The sequence below is a fragment of the Panthera pardus genome, unplaced genomic scaffold (genome assembly GCF_024362965.1).
Source record: "Panthera pardus isolate Hobbes unplaced genomic scaffold, ASM2436296v1 HiC_scaffold_18, whole genome shotgun sequence".
Lineage (NCBI taxonomy): Eukaryota > Metazoa > Chordata > Mammalia > Carnivora > Felidae > Panthera > Panthera pardus.
This window is the reverse complement of record NW_026526743.1, coordinates 1,040,924-1,060,831: the sequence shown is the minus strand read 5'-3', so window position 1 is coordinate 1,060,831 and position 19,908 is coordinate 1,040,924. Positions and strand designations below refer to the sequence as shown.

Genomic DNA, 19,908 nt, shown 5'->3' with positions numbered 1-19,908 from the left:
GCAAGAGGCAAATGTGAATGTACCAGTGGGTTCTGCTTACGTTTGCTCTCTGCTGTCCTTGGGGGTGCGGAGCGGGGGTCTGGGGGCACAGGGGGGGTCTGGGGGCACAGCACTTTGTAAACTTGTTTCCCTCACACTCTGATCATCTCAACTTTCTGCCTTGCCTGACCAACAGTGACCCCAGGCCCCCCACCAGGCGAAGAGGCCTTCCAGAAACTTCCAGAGACTTCCTCACCAGTCGTCCTTCGAGATCCCACTCTGGCAGCTGGCTAGGCCAGCTTCCCGGATTTCCCTGAAAGCTCTGACTGGCCCACCGGCATCAGGGCTTCCGGAGCTCTGGTAACCTTCCACTGGTCCCTCAACTCCCCTCTCTGGACCTTCCTTCTTTTCCCACCGTCGGCCGCGATTGTGTTAAAATCTTCTTCCCATAACAAACCCCTTATTCCACAAAATTCACAGTGTTTTTCAACCTCGAAACAACTCCATGCAATAAGTGATCCTGGATTGGAACCCAGACAGGAAAGAACGGGGCTAAAAGGGATCTTTCTGTGGCACTTGGCCCCTTTTGAATATGGACTGTGTATTAAGAATAGTACATGGGGCGCCTGGGTGGCTCAGTCGGTTAAGCGTCTGACTCTTGGTCATGATCTCGCTGTTCGTGGGTTCAAGCCCTGCATTGGGCTCTGCACCTGCTTGGGATTCCCTCTCTCTCTGCCTCTCCCCTGCTCGTGCTCTCTCTCTCTCTCAAAATAAATAAATAAATAAATAAACTTAAAAAAATAGCACATGTCGGGGTGCCTGGCTGGCTGAGACAGTGGGGGCGGGCGACTCTTGATCTCAGGGTTGTAGGTTCAAACCCCACAGTGGGCACAGAGATTACTTAAAAATAAAATCCTTAAAAAAATAGTCAATGATCCATTTCCCCAGTTCCATCACTGCCTTGTTGTCTTTAGGACAATGTCTTTCTTCTTAGGAATTACTGGCTGCAGCTTTGGGAGGTGAAGGATCATGATGTCTCAACTTACTTTCAAACAGTCCGTCAATCACCATCGTCGTCGTCCTCGTCGTCACAAACGCATGGAGAGACAGAAAAGCAAATTAAGCAAATAATAATGAGCGGTGACTCTAGATGAATAGTACACGGACGCTGTTCTCGTCACTTCCGTAAGTGTAACAATCTTCAAAATAGAAAGTGAAAAATAGACCTACCTGTGCCGGAGATGCTTCCTTTCTGTTCTTTGAAGGTATCCAGCTTGACTCCACTCTCTCTCTCTCTCTCTCTCTCTCTCTCTCTCTCTCTCCACTGCTCGTTACATGCAGGTGGGGCTCCACAGTATAATCCTGGGAGAGGCATCTCAACGCGTTCGCTGCTCCTTTAGCTGGCTGTTGTCAGATTTCTCTCCACCAAGGTTATGATCTTGCATGCCCACCAGCAAAGCATGAGAGTGTGTTTTCCAGCTGATGAATTTTTGCTAATTTTACAGGCGGGAAATGCTACTTCGGAGAAGTTTCAAATGGCTTTTTTTTTTTGAGAGAGAGAGAGAGAGAGACAGAGAGGTGGGGACAGCGGCAGAGGGAGAGAGAGAATCTTAAGCAGGTTCCATGCTCCGTGCGGAGCTTGATGTGGGGGTCGATCCCACAACTCTGGCATCATGACCTGAGCCGAAATCGAGAGTGGGATGCTCAACCTACTGAGCCACCCAGGCGCCCCTGCATTGTTTTTATTATGAGCAACGCTGAGCATCTTTTCATAGACTTAAAGACTGTTCGTATCTGTTTGTGAATCGCCTGTTCATTTCTTTTTCACATTTTAAAACATTGGGCTTTTGTTTTTTTCTTATATATTAAGGAGATGAACATTTTGTGTGTGATGTAAGTTGTAACTATTTTCTCTGAGATACTTTCCTTATGGGGTCATATGTCCTTAACCAATTTCTAAATCTGCTTAAGTAGTTTTGTTTATAAATTTTATTTTACTGCCCTTGAATTTTCCCTAGCATTTTATTATACAGATTTCCGAACATGCAGAAAAGTTAAAGGAAGTTTACAGTGGACAACCACATGTCTGCCACTTAGATTCCATTACTAACATTTTACCATTCTTGTCTTACTGTATTTCTTAATTTTTTTTTAACATTTATTTGTTATTGAGAGACAGAGAGAGACAGAGCATGAGCATGGGAGGGGCAGAGACAGGGAGAGACACAGAATCCAAAGCAGGCTCTTGGCTCTGAGCTGTCAGCACAGAGCCTGACGTGGGGCTCGAACTCACAAACGTGAGGTCATGACTTGAGTCGAAATCGGACACTCAACCGGCTGAGCCACCCAGGCGCCCCATTGTCTTACTGTGTTTCTATCCACTGTATGCATCCCTCTATCCATCCGCTAATTCATCTAACTTTTCAATGCATTTCAAAGTTGCAGACGTCAGTACACTTGGGGGGGGGGGCGGTCCTCCATTTTAAAAAGTATTTAAAAAAATTTTTTTTAAACGTTTATTTATTTTTAAGACAGAGAGAGACAGAGCATGAACGGGGGAGGGTCAGAGAGAGAGGGAGACACAGAATCGGAAGCAGGCTCCGGGCTCCGAGCCATCAGCCCAGAGCCCAACGCGGGGCTCGAACCCAGGGACCGCGAGATCGTGACCTGAGCCGAAGTCGGACGCTCAACCCACTGAGCCACCCAGGCGCCCCTTAAAAAGTATTTTTACTGAGATATAATTCACATACCACGACATTCACCCTTTAAGCGGATGCAGTTCCCGAGTTTTCAAAATATTCACAAAATTTTTCAATCCATCACCGCTGCGGTTTTAGACCTATGTATAATTTCGTGTTTCTCCAAACGCCCATCTGGTTGTCTGAAAACCACATCTTAAAAACTCCATCTTTCTGTCAGAGGCTCAGATGTCGCCAATTGTCGCTAAATGTCCAGGTCTTGGGGGCGGGGGGGAGGGTATCTAATTCTGTTCCATTGACCTGCTTGTCCCTCTATTCCCACGTGTGGGACTTCTCTGCTAACAGCAGCCCTGGCTCTGGATGAGGGGGGAGGGGAGGTGACAGGTGGCCACGCCTCTTCGAGGCCTTTTATCCAAGAACTTTGCTTTATATGAGCTCGTCCGTCCACCGAGCTGCAAACTTTGCTCCCAGCGACTCAGAGAAAACCACCTGGGCAGGAGGAGAGGCAGCAGGAACCCCTGGGAAAGAGTGGGACCAGGCATCAGGAACACCCCATCTTAGGGTCCCCACTCTCCTCTCTCCCCAGCCCAGGGTGGGGGCCCTCCCCTCCTCTGGACAACTCACCCTCGCTTCTGAGGACTCCTGGAGCTGGGCGAGGGAATGTCCCGTCCGGCTCTCTGCACGAAGGCACCTGCACGGTGTCGCTGAGGCACCCGGAGTTTTGGGAGGTGAGGCCCAGCGTGTCCAACGCCTGCGGGGCCGTCCTCGGAATTCACCACGAGCAGCCCTTATTGCACGTGTCTGGTCATGTTCGTGTCGGCCTCAAAGGGGCTCGCTGTCTGCAGGAAGGAAGGGGGGGTAAAGAAAAGAACTCCCCTCCCGCCAGCCTAAGCTCCCAGACCCTCTCAGAATCCCAGAGTCCCACCTACCCGCGCCTCTGCGGCTGCGTCTCCAGGGCTCCCCTCGAGGCCACGCCCCGAGCGGGCGAGTCCGCGAGAGGCCACGCCCCAGGCCACGCCCCCGCGAGAACCCACTCCTTCAGAGCGAGGCCCCCCCTGAGTCACCGCCCTCTTTCAGAAATGCGCTGCCCGGGCCTCTGAGCCTCTACTGTCCCTAGGCTGCTACCCCCCTGCCAGAGCCCCCACCCCCGTTCTGAGCTGCCCACTCTAGCTAGGCACCCGCATGGTGACCCCCTGAGGGGAGCACTCTGCGCCCACTACCACGGAGAAGCTTCCCGTAAAGGCCTGCCTTAGAAGGGGGACGGAGGGTCCCAGCCCCAAGAGCCTTCCCTATGCAGACTCCTCCCGCCGGCTCTTGCTCAGTCCTTGATCCTTGATCGTAGAGCACCCCATGGCTCCAGAAGGCCCCCAGGCTCAGAGCCCAAGTCCTCACCTTAACCCCTGAATGTCTGCGTGTTCTAAGCCCTACCCCTGTTCCCATACACCCACTCTCCATTCCAGCTGGGGCGGTCTCACGCCTTGACCCCTAGCCCCCCCCCCCCTCTTTCTCTTAAAAAAATCTGCCCTATTCACTGGACTGTGCCCCAGATGTCTGTCTGACCTATTAGCAGCCCCAGACGTTGGTGGCACACACACACACACACACACACACACACACACACACACACGATTTTGCACCATAACTTTCAATGCCAGAACAAAGGGTCGTAGCGGGGACTTCAGCATGACAGGACAGCCCTGGCCTAGGTCTGTGGGGTCTGAGTACATTGCTAACAATATGACAGGGGTTTCTGTCAATCACCAAAGACACGTTGGTGATGATGCCTTTGCCCCTGAAGGAGGAAGCCTTGAAAGGCGGTCATTGCCAATGGGGACGAGAGGGTCTAGGCCCCCACTTCCACCCCGTAGCCCCGCCCTGATGTAGAGTCAGAGGGATGGGCAAGAGCTGGGAAGGCGGACAGGACAGCCGGGGAATGGAAGGGTTCCATTGGAAGAGGTTGGGTGGGGGAGGATCCAGAGTGGAAGAGAAAGAGACCGGCTCTTACATGGTGACCATGTGGGGCGGGACAGTTCTAGTCATGTACAGAGAAGAGCTGGGAACCCCTGCATCTTTCTGTTTCCCATCCCATCACCTGCCCCTCCTCCTCAAGTTCAGGCTCCTCTCCCTGCCTTCCCTGGGGGAATCTCCTCCACACCAGGTCCGGTGCTAGTGGATGCTGGCTGGGGACGCTGCAGAGTGGCCAGGGCCATACGCTGCCCTTAAACCCCATCCCTCCTGGCCCTGTCTCACCTGGACCACTGACATCACATTACAGGTCATAAAATCCAAGAGTCTCTGGAGAAAAGCGTGGCACTAACCGGTCTTCCCTTCACTAGCCCTGCCACACTCCCATTTTTACTTCCTACCTTATTTTTCTTTTAGCATGGAACCCTTTTTTGTTTGTTTGTTTGTTTCTTTGTTTAAAGCAGCAGCTGCTATGATTTAAAATGCACACACCCTTTGATCCATCAAAAACTGCGCTTCGGGAAATGTGTTGCTTTCCAAGATACATGCGTGGGGAAATGAATATGTCCAAGGATGTTGGTTGCAACACTGTAGTCGCACAGAACAGGAAACATCCTGAATGTTCATCAGCGGTAGAATGGTTCAAATAGATACAGTGTAGCCCATGGATGGGTCACTGAGCAGCAAGTACAAAGGGTGGGTCAGGTGTTCACTCGGCCTGAACCATCCCCGAGATATATGCAGAGATACATGCAGACTGGTAAAAGGCGATACATGCAGACTGGTAAAAGGCAGGTGCATAACAGTAGGCTGCCTGCCCTCCAGATTTTATATGTGTGTGTGTGTATATAATATACATGTAAACACATATAATGTATGTTTCCCATATATAATATGTAACATGTAATATGTATACCATTATAAATATATAAATGTATATATACTTCCATATGCATAGAGAAAAAACACCTACTACATTTTTTTTAGTGTATTTATTTATTTTTTGAGAGATAGAGAGAGTGAGCAGGGGAGGGATGCAGAGGGAAAGAGAGGGAGAGAGAGAATCCCAAGCAGGCTCCTCACTGTGCAAAGCCCAAGGTGGGGTTCAAACTCAAACCGTGAGATCATGACCCAAGCCGAAATCATGAGTGGGTTGCTTAACTGACTGAGCCACCCAGGTGCCCCATACCTACCGCGTTTTTAATTGGGGGTCACTTTGGGGTAATGAGACTAGAGAAAGGGAGATTTTCACCTTCATTTCATAAAATTCTCTGTCTGGATGCTTTGATCTGTAAATTTTAATGTAAGTATAGCAGGGGCGCCTGGGTGGCTCAGTCGGTTGAGCGTCTGACTTTGGCTCAGGTCACGATCTCACGGCTCCGTGGGTTCGAGTCCCGCATCGGGCTCTGTGCTGACAGCTCAGAGCCTGGGGCCTGCTTCCGATTCTGCGTCTCCCTCTCTCTCTGCCTCTCCCCCACTTGCACTCTGTCTCTCTCAAAATAAATAAAAGTTAAAAAAAACAGTATACCATACACACACCAAAGCGCACCAATCTTTAATGTAAAGCGTGAGCCCAAATGGTCAACGTCTCCCCATACGAAGAAACCAAGTAGTGACAATTTCCCAGATTCATCACCTCTTACGGTCATGCCCCGTGCCTCCCCTCTGGTTGACCACTGTCCTGACCTTGAACACGCTCTACAATAGTTTTGTCCAGTTCTGAACTTCATATAAGTGGACTCACAGAGTACGTACACTTTTGTCTCTGGCTTCCTGTGTTAAACATGACGTTTCTAAGATCCGTCCGTGTTGGAGCTAGCAGACGTTCACTCCTGTCCTTTGCTATAATTTTCCACTGTGTGAACACAGCATGCTTTAGTTAATCTAACCAACTATCGATTGCCGTGCAAGTTGTGCCCGGTTTGGGGCTATCGCAAATAATCTATCTAGGAGCACTCTTTTTTTTTTTTCTCTCCTAAATGTTTATTTATTTTTGAGAGAGAGAGAGAGAACACGAGCGGGAGAGGGGCAGAGAGAGAGAGGGAGTCGTAGAATCTCCAGCAGGCTCCACGCGGTCCGTGCAAAGCCTGACGCGGGGCTCGAACCCACGAACCAAACCGTGAGATCATGACCTCGGCTGGAGTCGGACCCTCAGCGGAATGAGCTACCCAGGCGCCCCCTAGGAGAAATCTTGTGTCTTTCGGAGCCCGTGTGCACTCAGACGCAACCAGGAGCCAAATGGAGGGGTCAGAGTATGCAGACCTCCCATCTTCACCATGTACTGCCAGTTTCCCCCCATCTTGCAAATGTATATGCCCACGAGCAAAGCTGAAGAATTCCCGTGGTTCCACAGCCCCACTGCACTTCGTACCGTCAATAATTTTAGGGTGAATCATTTTAGTGGCTGTACGGTCGCATCGCGCTCTGGTTATAATTTGCAGTTCCCCAGGAAGAATAAGATTGGAAGTAAGATTGCGGTAAAAAGAAGGTTGAAAACATTTTTGCACATTCATTGGCCACTTGGACTTCCTCTTTTGTAGAGTGCCTATTCAGATCTGGTTCCCATTTTTCAACTGGGTGGTTTACATTGTTTTTTTTTTTTTTATTTTTTAAATGTTTATTAATTTTTAAGAGAGAGACAGAGTGTGAGGGGCAGAGAGAGAGAGAGGGAGACACAGAATCCGAAGCAGGCTCCAGGCTCCGAGCTGTCAGCACAGAGCCCTACATGGGGCTCGAACCCACGAACCGTGAGATCACGACCTGAGCCAAAGTCAGACGCTTAACCGACTGAGCCACCCAGCTGCCCAATAAAAACAAATCCTTTTTTTAATGGTTCATTATGGGTATTTAAATGTAAATATGAAACCCACTGAATCGATTACTAAATTCTCCTGGGTTTTCTACATATATGATCTTGCCATCTGCGAATAATGACAATTGTATTTCTTGCTTTCCTTGGTCTCATAAGTTTGATTTACTTCTTTTACTGTATTGCACTGGCTAGGACCTCCCATAAAATGGTCTAGAAGAGGTCACAGCAGAAATCCTTGTATTGTTCCCAATCTCACAGAAAAAGCGCTCAACACGTCACCTTTAGGGATGATGCTAGCTGCAGGTTTTTTGAAGATTGTTTATCAGATTAAGGCAGTTTCCTTCTATTCCTAGTTTGCTTCTTAAGAAATAATGAAGGCGGGGCGCCTGGCTGGCTCAGCCGGAAGACAGTACAACTCTTGACCTCAGGGCAGAGAGTTTGAGCCCCACATTGGGCATAAAGATTACTTAAAAAATAAATAAATAAACAAGTTAGGAGCACCTGGGTGGCTCAGTCGGTTAAGCGTCCACTCTTGATTCTGGCTCGGGTCATGATCTCTTGGTTTGTGAGTTTGAGCCCCACACTGGGCTCTGGGCTGACAGTGCAGAGCCTGCTTGGGATTCTCTGTCTCTCCCTCTGTGAATGAATGAATGAATGAATGGGGGCACCTGGGTCGCTCAGTCGGTTAAGCATCAGACTTAGGTTCAGGTCATGATCTCATGGTTCTGGGTTCCAGCCCCGTATCTGGCTCTGTGTTGACAGCTCAGAGCCTGGAGCCTGCTTCAGATTCTGTGTCTCCCTCTCTCTCTGTCCCTCACCTGCCTGCTCGCGCTCTGTCTCTTTTTCTCAAAAATAAACATTAAAAAAGAAACCTTTAAAAAAATTCTTTAAAATTAGTAAATAAAAACAAACTTCGGGGCGCCTGGGTGGCGCAGTCGGTTAAGCGTCCGACTTCAGCCAGGTCACGATCTCGCGGTCCGTGAGTTCGAGCCCCGCGTCAGGCTCTGGGCTGATGGCTCGGAGCCTGGAGCCTGTTTCCGATTCTGTGTCTCCCTCTCTCTCTGCCCCTCCCCCGTTCATGCTCTGTCTCTCTCTGTCCCAAAAATAAATAAAAAAATAAAAAAAAAAAAAAACGTTGAAAAAAAAAACAAACTTCTCTAGTGCAACTGTATGATTCAATTTACAACATTAGGATTACGTTAAGAAAAAAAAAAGAAGATGAAATTCCTTGAACTTTTTTATGGATTTGGATTACAGGTTGGACTTGAAGTAGCCATACGTAGGTAGCAACCCAAGCAGACGAAAAATCAAGGCGATGACTAACTCCAGGGAGAATAAGAAGTTGTTAAAGAAAGGAAATGATCATCATCGTTCACTACACGACTTGGCCATTGCACAGTGTTTTCATATGCACAGTGATGTAGATTCTGTAGCCACATCTGTGAAATACACCGGGGGGATGGGAAGCTGGAGGAGGGTGTGTGTTTGTGGTGTGGGCACGGGTGTCTGTGAACAAGAAATAATCCTCATCTTTCATTGTGGGTGATCACTAGACAGTGGCTAAAACGGACAAATCCAGATGTATACTATAAACATACTATTTATTTATTTATTTACTTTTAATTTTTTTAAATTTATTTTTGGGACAGAGAGAGACAGAGCATGAATGGGGGAGGGGCAGAGAGAGAGGGAGACACAGAATGGGAAGCAGGCTCCAGGCTCTCAGCCATCAGCCCAGAGCCCGACGCGGGGCTCGAACTCACGGACCGCGAGATCGTGACCTGAACTGAAGTCGGACGCTTAACCGACTGAGCCACCCAGGCGCCCCTAAACATACTATTTAAAAGCGTGAGTTATATACATAGTTTTTAAAGGTGTAAGTGGTACCTTCTAGGGCAGTGGTTCTTAACCAGGTGTGATTTTGCTTCCTGGGGGGATATCTGGCAACATGTGATCACAAGTTCGAGCCCCACGTCAGGCTCTGTGCTGACAGCTCAGAGACTGGAGCCTGCTTCGGATTCGGCCTCCCTTCCTCTCTGCCCCTGCTCTGCTTGTGCTCTGTCTCTGTCTCTCTCAAAAATAAGTAAAACATTAATTTTTTAAAGAAAATAATAAACGTTAAAAAATTACTGGGGCAGGGGAGTCTGCTGGCTCAGTAGGTTAAGTGTCTGACCTCGGCTTGAGTCATGATCTCACAGTTCGTGGGTTCGAGCCCTGTGTCCCGCTCTGTGCTGACAGCTGGGAGCCAGGAGTCTGCTTCGGATTCTGTGTCTCCCTCTCTCTCTGCCCCTCCCATTTGTACTTGCTTTCTCAAAAATAAATAAACAATTTAAAAATTTTTTGAATAATTATTGGGGCGTCTGGGTGGCTCAGTCCGTTAAGTGACCAACTTCAGCTCACGTCATGATCTCATGGTTCATCAGTTGGAGCCCGCATCCATCTGTGCTGACAGTTCCAGGAGCCTGGAGCCTGCTTCGGATTCTGTCTCTCTCTCTGCCCCTCCCCTGCTCGCACTCTGTTTCTCTCTTTCTCAAAAATAAATAAACATTTAAAAAAATTATTACAAAAAAGAAATGTAAAGATATCTTTAAAAATTAAAAAGATAAAGGGGCGCCTGGGTGGCTCAGTCGGTTGAGTGTCCGACTTCGGCTCAGGTCATGATCTCACAGTTCGTTGAGTTCGAGCCCCGCGTCGGGCTCTGTGCTGACAGCTCAGAGCCTGGAGCCTGCTTCAGATTCTGTGTCTCCCTCTCTCTCTGCCCCATCCCCACTCATGCTGTCTCTCTCTGTCTTAAACATAAATAAAACATTAAAAAAATTATAAAAAGATAAAGAAAATATTTAACAATTTCATTTAACAAAAGGGTTCAGCAGCTGAAACTGAAGTACAAGAGGCCATGTGGCTCCCATCAGTATATGGGAATATGTGTATAGGTGATTAAGAGAAAAACCGTGGCCTCAAGAATGACCCCCCCCCCAGCCCCAAAGAATGATCCCAAATAAAACTCTAGAAAACCACACACTACAAGGTAGCACCAAGGAATATACAAGGGCAGAAGCAGACTCAGCTTGAACAGTTGTGCGGGTTGGGCACTGCAGAAGGACGCCGCGTGGAAAGAGACATCCTTCACATACTGGAACTAATCTGCAGGTTTTTAAAAACAATTTCCAGCCGGAGGCAATCAAGTCCCTTGCTAACAAAGCTAGAGAACTGCGTGGGTTTTCCAACAGAGGGCAGCAGCCAACAGGGGCTGGGCCCTCGCTCCAGCGGCCTCAGGCTGGGGCCGTTTCTTCAAGCCGGGTGCACGGTCACATGCCGAACAAAGAGGGGACAGTTTGCGTCACTCCAAGAGTCTCAGGGAGACCAGGTGGGGGCAGGGGGAAGGCGACCACAAGAGGGCTCCGGGTCAGAGTGCCAAGGAGGCAGTTGAGGGCAGGGCCCCCGGGGGCAGGCATGGAGACAAACCCAGTTCTCCAATCTCCTGAGCCTTCAGTCCTGCCTCAGTGGCCCCATAGATCGCCAAGCCCCGGATGAAGTCGGCCTGGAGAACTGATCTTGCCAACAAGTTGCTCTGGGAAGGGGGCAGTGGCATCCGATTCCACCCGGGCGCCCACCCCACCCCATTCCCAGGGCAGCCCCAGCCTCCGCGGGACCCTTCCCGGGCCGGGTTGCAGCGGAAGCCGCCTCTCCACGCCTCCGCCGCGGCCACGCCCCCGTCTAGCCCCACCCCCGTCCCCGCCCTTTCCCAGCCCCTCTGGCTCCGCCCCTGCCTCCTCGGCCCTGTGCCCCAACTTGCTCAGGTTTCTACCGATGAGGCTGACGCGCGTTCAGTCGCTCGTTCAGCAATTCCACAAATTACCGCGCTGACCGCGTGTCGCACAGTGTCGTCGGTGCTGTGGATGCGGAGGTGAACAACAGAGCATGCATTCGTGCAGCGTGCATTGTGGGGAACGGTAGTCCAAGTAGATGGAACAGCGAGCGCGAGGGCGCCGGTACAAAGGCTGGCAGTTTGCAGGACAGACTGGCGTCCGGCGGGCGCTGGGCGACGCCGCCGGTTGTATAGCGGCTCAGCCGGGTGGGCGAGGGACCAGATCATGGGGCCTCGAATGCCCCGATAAGGGCTTTGGCTTTTATTGTCAGTGATATCAGAAGGCAGTAATTCGTGTTCATTCCACAGTCACTCATACATTTATAACAAGTGCGCCTGCTCTTTGGGTGGTGCTGGAGACACAGGGTGCCCACAGCAGAGCCAGTCTCTCCTCCTACCCTCCACCCTCCACTCAGAAGCCTGAGGGCTCTTTCCAAAGCACAAATACGCCCCTGCCTCTCCCGCTCAGAACCTGCCTGGACTCCCCGGGGCCCTTGGGACAAAACCACGTTCCTTACGCTGTTCCTGCGTGGTCTGGCTCTGGCCGAAGTCTTCATCTGTCACCTCCTGCCCTCTAGGGGAGGCCAGGCACAGAGGACAATCCATCTAGCCTCCAAAGCACCCTCTGAATTTTCCTGCCTCTGGGCCTTTGCTCATACTGTTCCTTCCACCCTGGATGCCCTTCCCCTCGAAGCAGAGTTCAGAAAAATTTGCGGAACGGGCGCCAAGCAGCATTTGGGTGCATGTCTGACCCTCTCCACCTGCATGGCTGAGGGTGACGTGTTATATGGGACCGAGTGCCCATCAGCTTTGCCGGGAGGCTGGGACACAAACACCCTAACGGCTCCACGCATTTGAGGGGTGGATGCTGTGTGACGGCGTGAAGGGCATTCACTCGGTCAGCAAACACTCGCCCAGCACCTGCTTTGTGCCTGGCCCTGTGCTAGGAGGCAGCGGCCATGACGGCCACAGCCCTGCCCTCACAGGGCTCACAGCTCAGTGGTGGGACATTCACTTTTGGTTTGGGTCACTGCCCTTCGACCTTGGCTGCTGGTGGGGAGCCTGATCATACCGATTACAAGAGAGTTTGGCCAACATGCAGCTTGTCAGAAAAACTTGATCTACAGAGTTTCTGCTCTGGCACAGTGAAAGCCAAAGCACTTACAACGGCCTCTTGCGGGACTTTGATCATTTCCCCTTTACAAACTCCTCCCCCCCCCCCCCCCCCCCGCCCCACGCCTGATGACCTCTCTTCTACTTTCTGTCTCAATGAATTTGCTTATTCTAGCTGCCTCCCGTTAAGAGCAATCATGCATATCCCTCCTTCAATATCTGGCTTATTTCGCTTCGCCTGAGGTCTTCCTTTGTTCCTGAGGCGGTTTGTGCCAGAACCTCGTTCTCCTTCAGGGCTGAATACTATTTCCCTGCGTGGCTCCGCCACCGTTATGCTTACCCGTTCATCTGTTGCTGGACGTGGGTTGGGGTGTTTTTACCTTTTGGCCTTTGTGACTGATGCCACTGTGAACGTTTGTGTGCAAGTATCTGTTTGCGCCCCTGCTTTGAATTCCTCCGGGGCCTGCAGCTCGAAGTGGCCTTTGCTGGACCATATGCTGGTTTTCTGTGTGACTTCTTGAGGAAGCCCCACACGGGCCTCCACGGCAGCCGCACCATTTTACCATTCCACCTGCAACGCCCGAGGGGTGCATTTTCTCACACCCCTGCCAACATTTGTCATTTTGTTGTTGTTTTTTTTTTCCATTTGTTTTAATGTCTATTTATTTTTGAGGGAGAGAGAGAGACAGCAAGTGTGTGCAAGAGCAGGGGAGGGGCAGAGAGAGAGGGAGACAGAGGATCTGAAGCAGGCTCTGTGCTGAGAGCAGAGAGCCTGATGCCGGGATCGAACTAGGGAACTGCGAGATCATGAGCTGAGCCGAAGTCAGATATGCTTAAGGAACTGAACCACCCAGGTACCCCTGTTTTTTTTTTTTTTTTTAATGGTTATTTATTTATTTATTTATTTTATTTTTTTTTTTATTTATTTTTGGGACAGAGAGAGACAGAGCATGAACGGGGGAGGGGCAGAGAGAGAGGGAGACACAGAATCGGAAACAGGCTCCAGGCTCCGAGCCATCAGCCCAGAGCCTGACGCGGGGCTCGAACTCACGGACCGCGAGATCGTGACCTGGCTGAAGTCGGACGCTTAACCGACTGCGCCACCCAGGCGCCCCTTATTTTTGAGAGAGAGAGAGAGAGGAAATGTGCGAGCGGCGGAGGGGCAAAGAGAGAGGGAGACGCAAAATCTGAAGCAGGATCCAGGCTCTGAGCTGTCAGCACAGAGCCCAACGTGGGGCTAGAACTTACTAACCTAGAACTCACAAACCCGGGAGATCATGACTTGAGCTGAAGTCAGACTCTTAACTGAGCCACCCAGGCGCCCCTTGTTGTTTTTAATAGCCATCCTAGTGGATGTGAAGTGGTATCCCATTGTGCTTTGTTTTTTAAGATTTTAAGTAATCTCTCCATCCAAGGCGGGGGCTCAAACTCACAACCCTGAGATGGAGTCGAGTGCTCCCGCAGACTGAGCCAGCCACGCTCCCCTCCATTGTGCTTTGGATTAGCATTTCCCTAATGAGCACCTTTTCATGGGCTGGTGGGCCATTCATATATTTTCTTTGGAGAAATGTCTATTCAAGTATTTTGCCCATATTTGAATTGGGTTGCTTTTTGTTGTCGAGTTGTAGGAGTTCTTTATATACTCTGGATACTAATCCCCTACCAAGTATATGACTGTGAATACTTTCTTCTATTCTGCGGGTTGCCTTTTCACTCTGTTGATGGTGTCCTTTGATGCACAAAAGGTTTTAATTTTGATAAAGGCTGATTATCTATTTTTTGTTGTTGCCTGTGCTTTTGGTGTCCCATCTGAAATCCCTACAAAATCCAATGTCATGAAGATCTCTCCCCCCATGTTTTTTTTTTTTTTTTTTTAAACTATGATTTTTCTCCTGTCTTCACAATAATTCTTCTAAGAGTTGTGGAGTGTTAGTTATGTTAGGTCCTTGACTCATTTTAATTTTTGTATGTAGTAGATAGTAAGGGACCGACTTCGTTTTTGTTTGTTTTCCGTATGAATACCGAGTGTTCCCAGCACCATTTGCTGAAAAGACCACCCTTTCCCTGTTGAATGCTTTTGGCACCCCTGTAGAAAATAATCAGCCATAAGGGCACCTGGCTGGCTCAGTCGGAGGAGCATGTGACTCTTGATCTTGGGGTCATGAGTTTGAGCCCCACATTAAGTAGAGATTACGTAAATAAATCTTAAAATTAAAAAAAAAAAAAAGAATTGACCATTGTTAAAAAACATTTCTTTCTGATACTCCCGTGAATGTGAAATTAAAAATTAACAAATGTCTACACCTTTTCTCCCATTAACCTGCCTGTGTTCAGTTTATTTTCCAGACCCAGCCATTGAACGTAGGAGGGTAGGACGGAAGTCTTTTCTCTCCTCTGGTTCTGGCAACAACGATGGGGTATCATGGCCTGGAACCTTCTGCCCACTCCAGAGGCTGCCGCTGAGAGACCCTGGGGCCTGGCAAGGCAGAGAAGGTAAGCATTCTTTTCGGTCTCCTGGATCTCTGCACAGGGTCACGACGCCAAGTCATACAAACCTCTGCCATCTCTTTGCTTCCTAAATATACATTAGCCGAGAAAAACATTTGTGTGAGGGACGCCTGGGTGGCTCAGTCGGTTAAGCATCCAACTCGGGCTCAGGTCGCGATCTCACGGTTTGTGAGCTCGAGCCCCGCATCCGGCTCTCTGCTGTCAGCTCAGAGCCTGCTTTGGATCCTGTCTCCCTCTCTCTCTCTGCCCCTCCCCTGCTCATGCTCTGTCTCTCTCAAAAATAAATAAACATTAAAAAAAAAATTGCATGAACTAGTTCTTTGGGTATAGCGACTTCTGTGATTACTGAGTGCGATTGATGTGTCCTGATCCTTTCCCTTCCGGAGATGGTTTTCTGCCTCTGTCTCCTGTACTGTTTATCATACGGAAAATCACAGGGGAGGACAAAGGCACGGGTCCTACAAGCCCAATGCTCAAGCTGGCCTCACAGCCTGGCGAGTTTGCGGGTTTCACCCTACTGGCGTCTCCCTGGACACACTTTGCTGAAATTCTCCTCTCCCTCCCCCAAATCTGGCCTCACCTCCTCAGCAAATTCATTTAATCCCTAAAACGCCTCTGACTTACCCAGAAAATCCCTCAAACACCCAGCTGCCAGAATTAACTTTCCTTTTCCTGCAAAGGTTCCAGAAAGCACTCTGGCCTGATGTCTAGGCCCAGGGGACACAGGTTACTTCCGTAAATGCTGATGGAGAGGAAGATAATTTGGCAGAGGCTCCGGAGGGAAGGGAACACGGGTCCTTGCTGCCCAACACCTCCTCCTACTTCCCAGGGCTCTGTAATCAAACCCATCAGCTTCGGGCCTTCCCACGCAATGCACTTCCTGAGTGCATTCTGGACCCCCACTGAACGTAGCTTCTGGCCCCTGGACAGCAGCAGACCATTCATTCATTCATTCATTCATTATTTATTTTGAGAGAGGGAAGGAGGGAGGGGGAGGGAGTGAGGGGGGGAGAGAGAGAGAGAGATTGAGAGAGAGAGAGAGAGAGAGAGAGGGAGAGAATCCCAAGCAGGCTCCTCGCCATCAGCACAGAGCCCAACTCAGGGCTCGAACTCATGAACCCCGAGATCATGACCTGACCCGAAATCAAGAGTCAGGCACTTGACTGAGCCACCCAGGTGCCCCTCTCTCAATATAAACTTAAAAAGGGGCACCTGGGTGGCTCAGTCGGTTGAGCGTCCGACTTCAGCTCAGGTCATGATCTCGCAGTTTGTGAGTTCGAGCCCCGCGTTGGGCTCTGTGCTGACAGCTCGGAGCCTGGAGCCTGCTTTGGATTCTGCGTCTTCTCCTGTCTCTGCCCCTCCCATGCTCATGCTCCGTCTCTCTCTCTCTCTCTCTCTGTCTCCCAATAATAAACATTAAAAAAAAAAAAAAAAGATAAACTTAAAAATTTTTTCACCTTCTTCTGTTAAATAGTTTACGCTCCCTTCGAACTCAGGGCCTTTGCACATGCTTCCCAAGCCCCCCTCCCCCGCGCCAGCCATTCTACTCCACTTCCTCCAGTCTCACTTGCTTATACCTTCAGGGCTCAGCTCAACCTCCCGCATCACTTCCTGGGGAAGCCATGTGACCTCCCCCCATCTGCCCAGACAAGGTCAGGGGGATCTCGGTTATGCCCTCACAAAACTCCTGTACTTCTTTCCGGCACTAGTCACAGTGACAGAAAACTTACCGCTGAAGTATAAATTACAATTATTGAATCTATCCACTTATTTAGGAGAGTATTTTATTAATGTCGCCCTCCCCCAGTGGACTGAGCTCTGTGAGGGCTTGGACCAGCTCTGGTGCCCCTGGTGTCCCGCGCAGGACAGGCACAGGGCAGGTGCTCAGTAACGGTGTGCTGAATTAACAAAATATGAATAAATGCAGCCCGGGGAAAAATACAAGGCATCCCGATTTCCTGGCGACAGCTTCCCCCTCAATAGGCCAGAAATGAAAGCTCTCTCAGAACCCTCATTCTCAAGAGAAATCACCAATGAACCTAGCCCAGCTTAGAGGGGGAGGCAGGACAAATTCTCCACATCAGTAAATGTTTTGAGTTGTTTTTTTAGTGTTTTATTCCAGACAGAGCATGAGCAGGGGAAGGGCAGAGAGAGAGGGAGACACAGAATCCGAAGCAGGCTCCAGGCTCCGAGCTGTCAGCACAGAGCCCGACGCGGGGCTCGAACTCACAGACCGCGAGATCACGACCTGAGCCGAAGTCGGACGCTCAACTGACTGAGCCACCCAGGCGCCCTAATGTTTTGAGTTTTAATAGGACAGGCACAGAGTACTCTTTTTCACTTCTCTATCCCGGGGGGGGGGGGGGGGCGCAGCTGCAGGTTGGGATTAAAAAGTAGGGGAGGGGGATACGTGTGAAGGGGACACAGGGACCAGAGCTGGGTGCACAAGAGAGAGCAGAGAGTCTGCGAGCCCCAGACCCGGAGCCGAGCCAGAAATCCAAATCCCTGGGGCCTCCAGGGACCAACACAGTAAGCAAACACCCAGTGTGTGGTCTTCACGTACCCAAGGTTCCCCAAGCAAGCCTGTACTGGGCGCTAAGTGCCTGAAGGGCGCCACTGTGAGCCTGGAGAGTCAGGAGGAGACGCATGTTGCAGCTAGAGCTTGGACACAAAAGGCCACCTTGGCTTGGAGAGTAAGGAGGACATACCAACTTGGTCTGGAGGATCTGGGGAGATGCCCTCTTAGGCCTGGAAAACTGGAAGGACTCCCTTGGGGCAAGGGGGGCCTCATTTGGGGCCATGGGGTGGGGGGGCTATGGAGCTCAAGATCAGGTAAGGTAGTATCAATAAAATGGGAAAAGCAAAAGCAGCTCTTCTGAAAAAGTAAAAAGGAAAAGCAACAGCAGCTAATCCTAAGGGTACAGCTGGATTCAGGAAACAAGATGGGGCGCAGAGGGTGGAACCAAGCCCAAGGACTGGAAGCCAGGAGACGGCAGAGGACGAACTAGGACGGGGAACCAGGGCCGAGCCTGAGGAGCAGAAAAAGGACCCAGCCTGTGGGGACAAAATTCCAGAAGTGGTTCTAGGACCAGAGGCAGAGACAAGGGAGTGAAGGAAGATGCCATGGAACCTGCACCAGATTCTGGGGCTCCTATGCGAAGAAGCAAGACCAGGCCCTGTGAGCAGAAACCAAACTCGAGAAAGGCAGAGCGCAAGAAAAGGTGAAGCAAGGTGAGACCCCGGGACGGAGAAAGATCAAGGAGCGACTGGTTACCCAAGGGCTGGAGCCAAGCCTCAGCGACGGGCTCGGAACCAGGGAGCAGCGACGGGGACAGGACGGGGTGGGGAGGAACCTAGGCTAGAGGTGGGGCGGGGCTGCACAATATTACCCGCCCCCTCTACACACACAGAGCGTTATCCTGGGGGCAAAACAGCAAGACGGGAAGGGGACTACACAGGATACACAGCCAGGTCCCGGAGGCCCCAAGGACCACCCCCAGGGCGCAGAGTCAGGCGGGGTTACGGCTAAGCTCGCGGTCCCTGATCTTGCTCAGGCTCAGTCCCCGGCACGCCGCGGATGTCGGGCAGCAGGCGGCAGCCGGCCACGATGTCCAGGCGCTCGGCCAGCGCGCAGAGGTCTCCCCGCGCCAGGCGCACGCTGTGGGCGGCCGCCAACCCTGCCGCCTGGGCGGCCGCAAGTCTACTGGCCAGGGCGGCCACATCGCGGCCGGCGCGGCGGTACACGCCGCTCACCGCGGCCGCCACGTCGTGGTCCAGCCGCGCCTGGCTCTCGGCCAGCCGGAGCTGCAGCAGCGTGCGCGCGGGGGCTGGCGCCGGCGTCTCCTCGGTCCCCCAGGTCTCCCCGGCCCTTTCCCGCTGCACCACGAGCGGAGGCAGGTCCCCCGGCGCGGCCTTCGGCTCCGAGTCCGAGTCGGTCTCCGCGGCCTCCCCGGCCACCCGCAGCCCCGTAGGGCGGCCGCGCGTCGGGCCCGAGGGGCCCAGGTACAGCTCCTCCTCCTCCGACGAGGACGCTGAGAGCTCCGAATCCGTCTCGGCCGCCTCCCCCGGCACCACCGTCTCGGGCCTCCGCGGCGGCCTCCGCCGACGACCCTGGGACGCCATGGGGCCGAACTAGGGAGAAGAGGGGCGAAGGGACGGCATGAGAGGCACCTGGCGGTGGTTTAAGAGTGCAGGTTCTGGATTCCCACCCCTTTCACTGACTAGCTTAGCGATTTTTGGCGATCTGCTTCCCCTGCCTGGGCCTCAGTTTCCTCTTCGGTAAACGGGCTCGTCATCCATGCTGCCAGAGATAATGAGAGCTACTGGACCCCACCCTCTTTGTGTCCTGGCAGGGAAACCGAGGACCAGATGGATGAAGGCTCGGAGGCCCGAGCTTCCAGAGTCGTAAACCTAACTGTTTCCGATTTTGCCTCCTAGAGGCCACACCCTCCAACCTGTCCTCCAAGCCGGTGTCAGATCCGGAAGCACACGAGCTGCTGAGCGGCTCAGGGACCAGCGCCAGGGTCACAGAAAGAAGGACAACCCAGGGGGACTTTGGGTGTGGGGTAGCGTACACTAGTGGGGGCGCGGGGAAGGGCCGACACCGAAGGCCATACCTGATTACCGAAGCTCCGAGCCTGGAAGATCCGCTACGCAGCCGAAGTGCCCCGCCTTCACCGAGGGAGCCCCAACCAATAGGGAAGCGGATAGAGCGGGCATGGCGACCAAACACGTGGGCCACCCGCCTACCAACCAGGAAGCAAACCCTCAAAACCAGCGGCGGGCGGGTACAAAGCCACGTGAGGGGAGGTACGACCAATAGGAAGTCGGCTGGGCTGGCGCTTCCGGGTTGTGCTGCGCGGCGAGTGGACAAATAAAAATTTTTTAAAACGAGGTTTGCCGCCTGCGACGAGTGATTCGGCCAATGGCGATGCTCGAAAACCCGGAAACCGACAGGAGACGAA

The 19,908-nt window shown here is 51.7% G+C and overlaps 1 protein-coding gene and 1 long non-coding RNA gene across 2 annotated transcripts; both read right to left on the bottom strand.

Moving 5' to 3' along the window:
• Positions 1 to 2,699: 2,699 nt before the first annotated feature.
• Positions 2,700 to 3,641, bottom strand: LOC109252905 (uncharacterized). The gene is made up of 3 exons (XR_002074169.2): positions 3,608 to 3,641; positions 3,303 to 3,517; positions 2,700 to 3,196 (listed from the first exon to the last, which is right to left on the bottom strand). It is a non-coding gene; the product is annotated as an uncharacterized LOC109252905 (long non-coding RNA).
• Positions 3,642 to 17,034: 13,393 nt separating this feature from the next.
• Positions 17,035 to 19,698, bottom strand: BLOC1S3 (biogenesis of lysosomal organelles complex 1 subunit 3). Its single transcript, XM_019426020.2, has 2 exons — positions 19,561 to 19,698; positions 17,035 to 19,075 (listed from the first exon to the last, which is right to left on the bottom strand). The coding sequence occupies exon 2, from the start codon at positions 19,064 to 19,066 to the stop codon at positions 18,470 to 18,472; it is 597 nt and encodes a 198-aa protein (XP_019281565.1). The 5' UTR covers positions 19,067 to 19,075; positions 19,561 to 19,698; the 3' UTR covers positions 17,035 to 18,469.
• Between the last annotated feature and the right edge of the window lie 210 nt (positions 19,699 to 19,908).

Bases quoted from the DNA above. Each gene is read 5' to 3' on its own strand.
- BLOC1S3 (XM_019426020.2), bottom strand. From the start codon at position 19,066: ATGGCGTCCCAGGGTCGTCGGCGGAGGCCGCCGCGGAGGCCCGAGACG.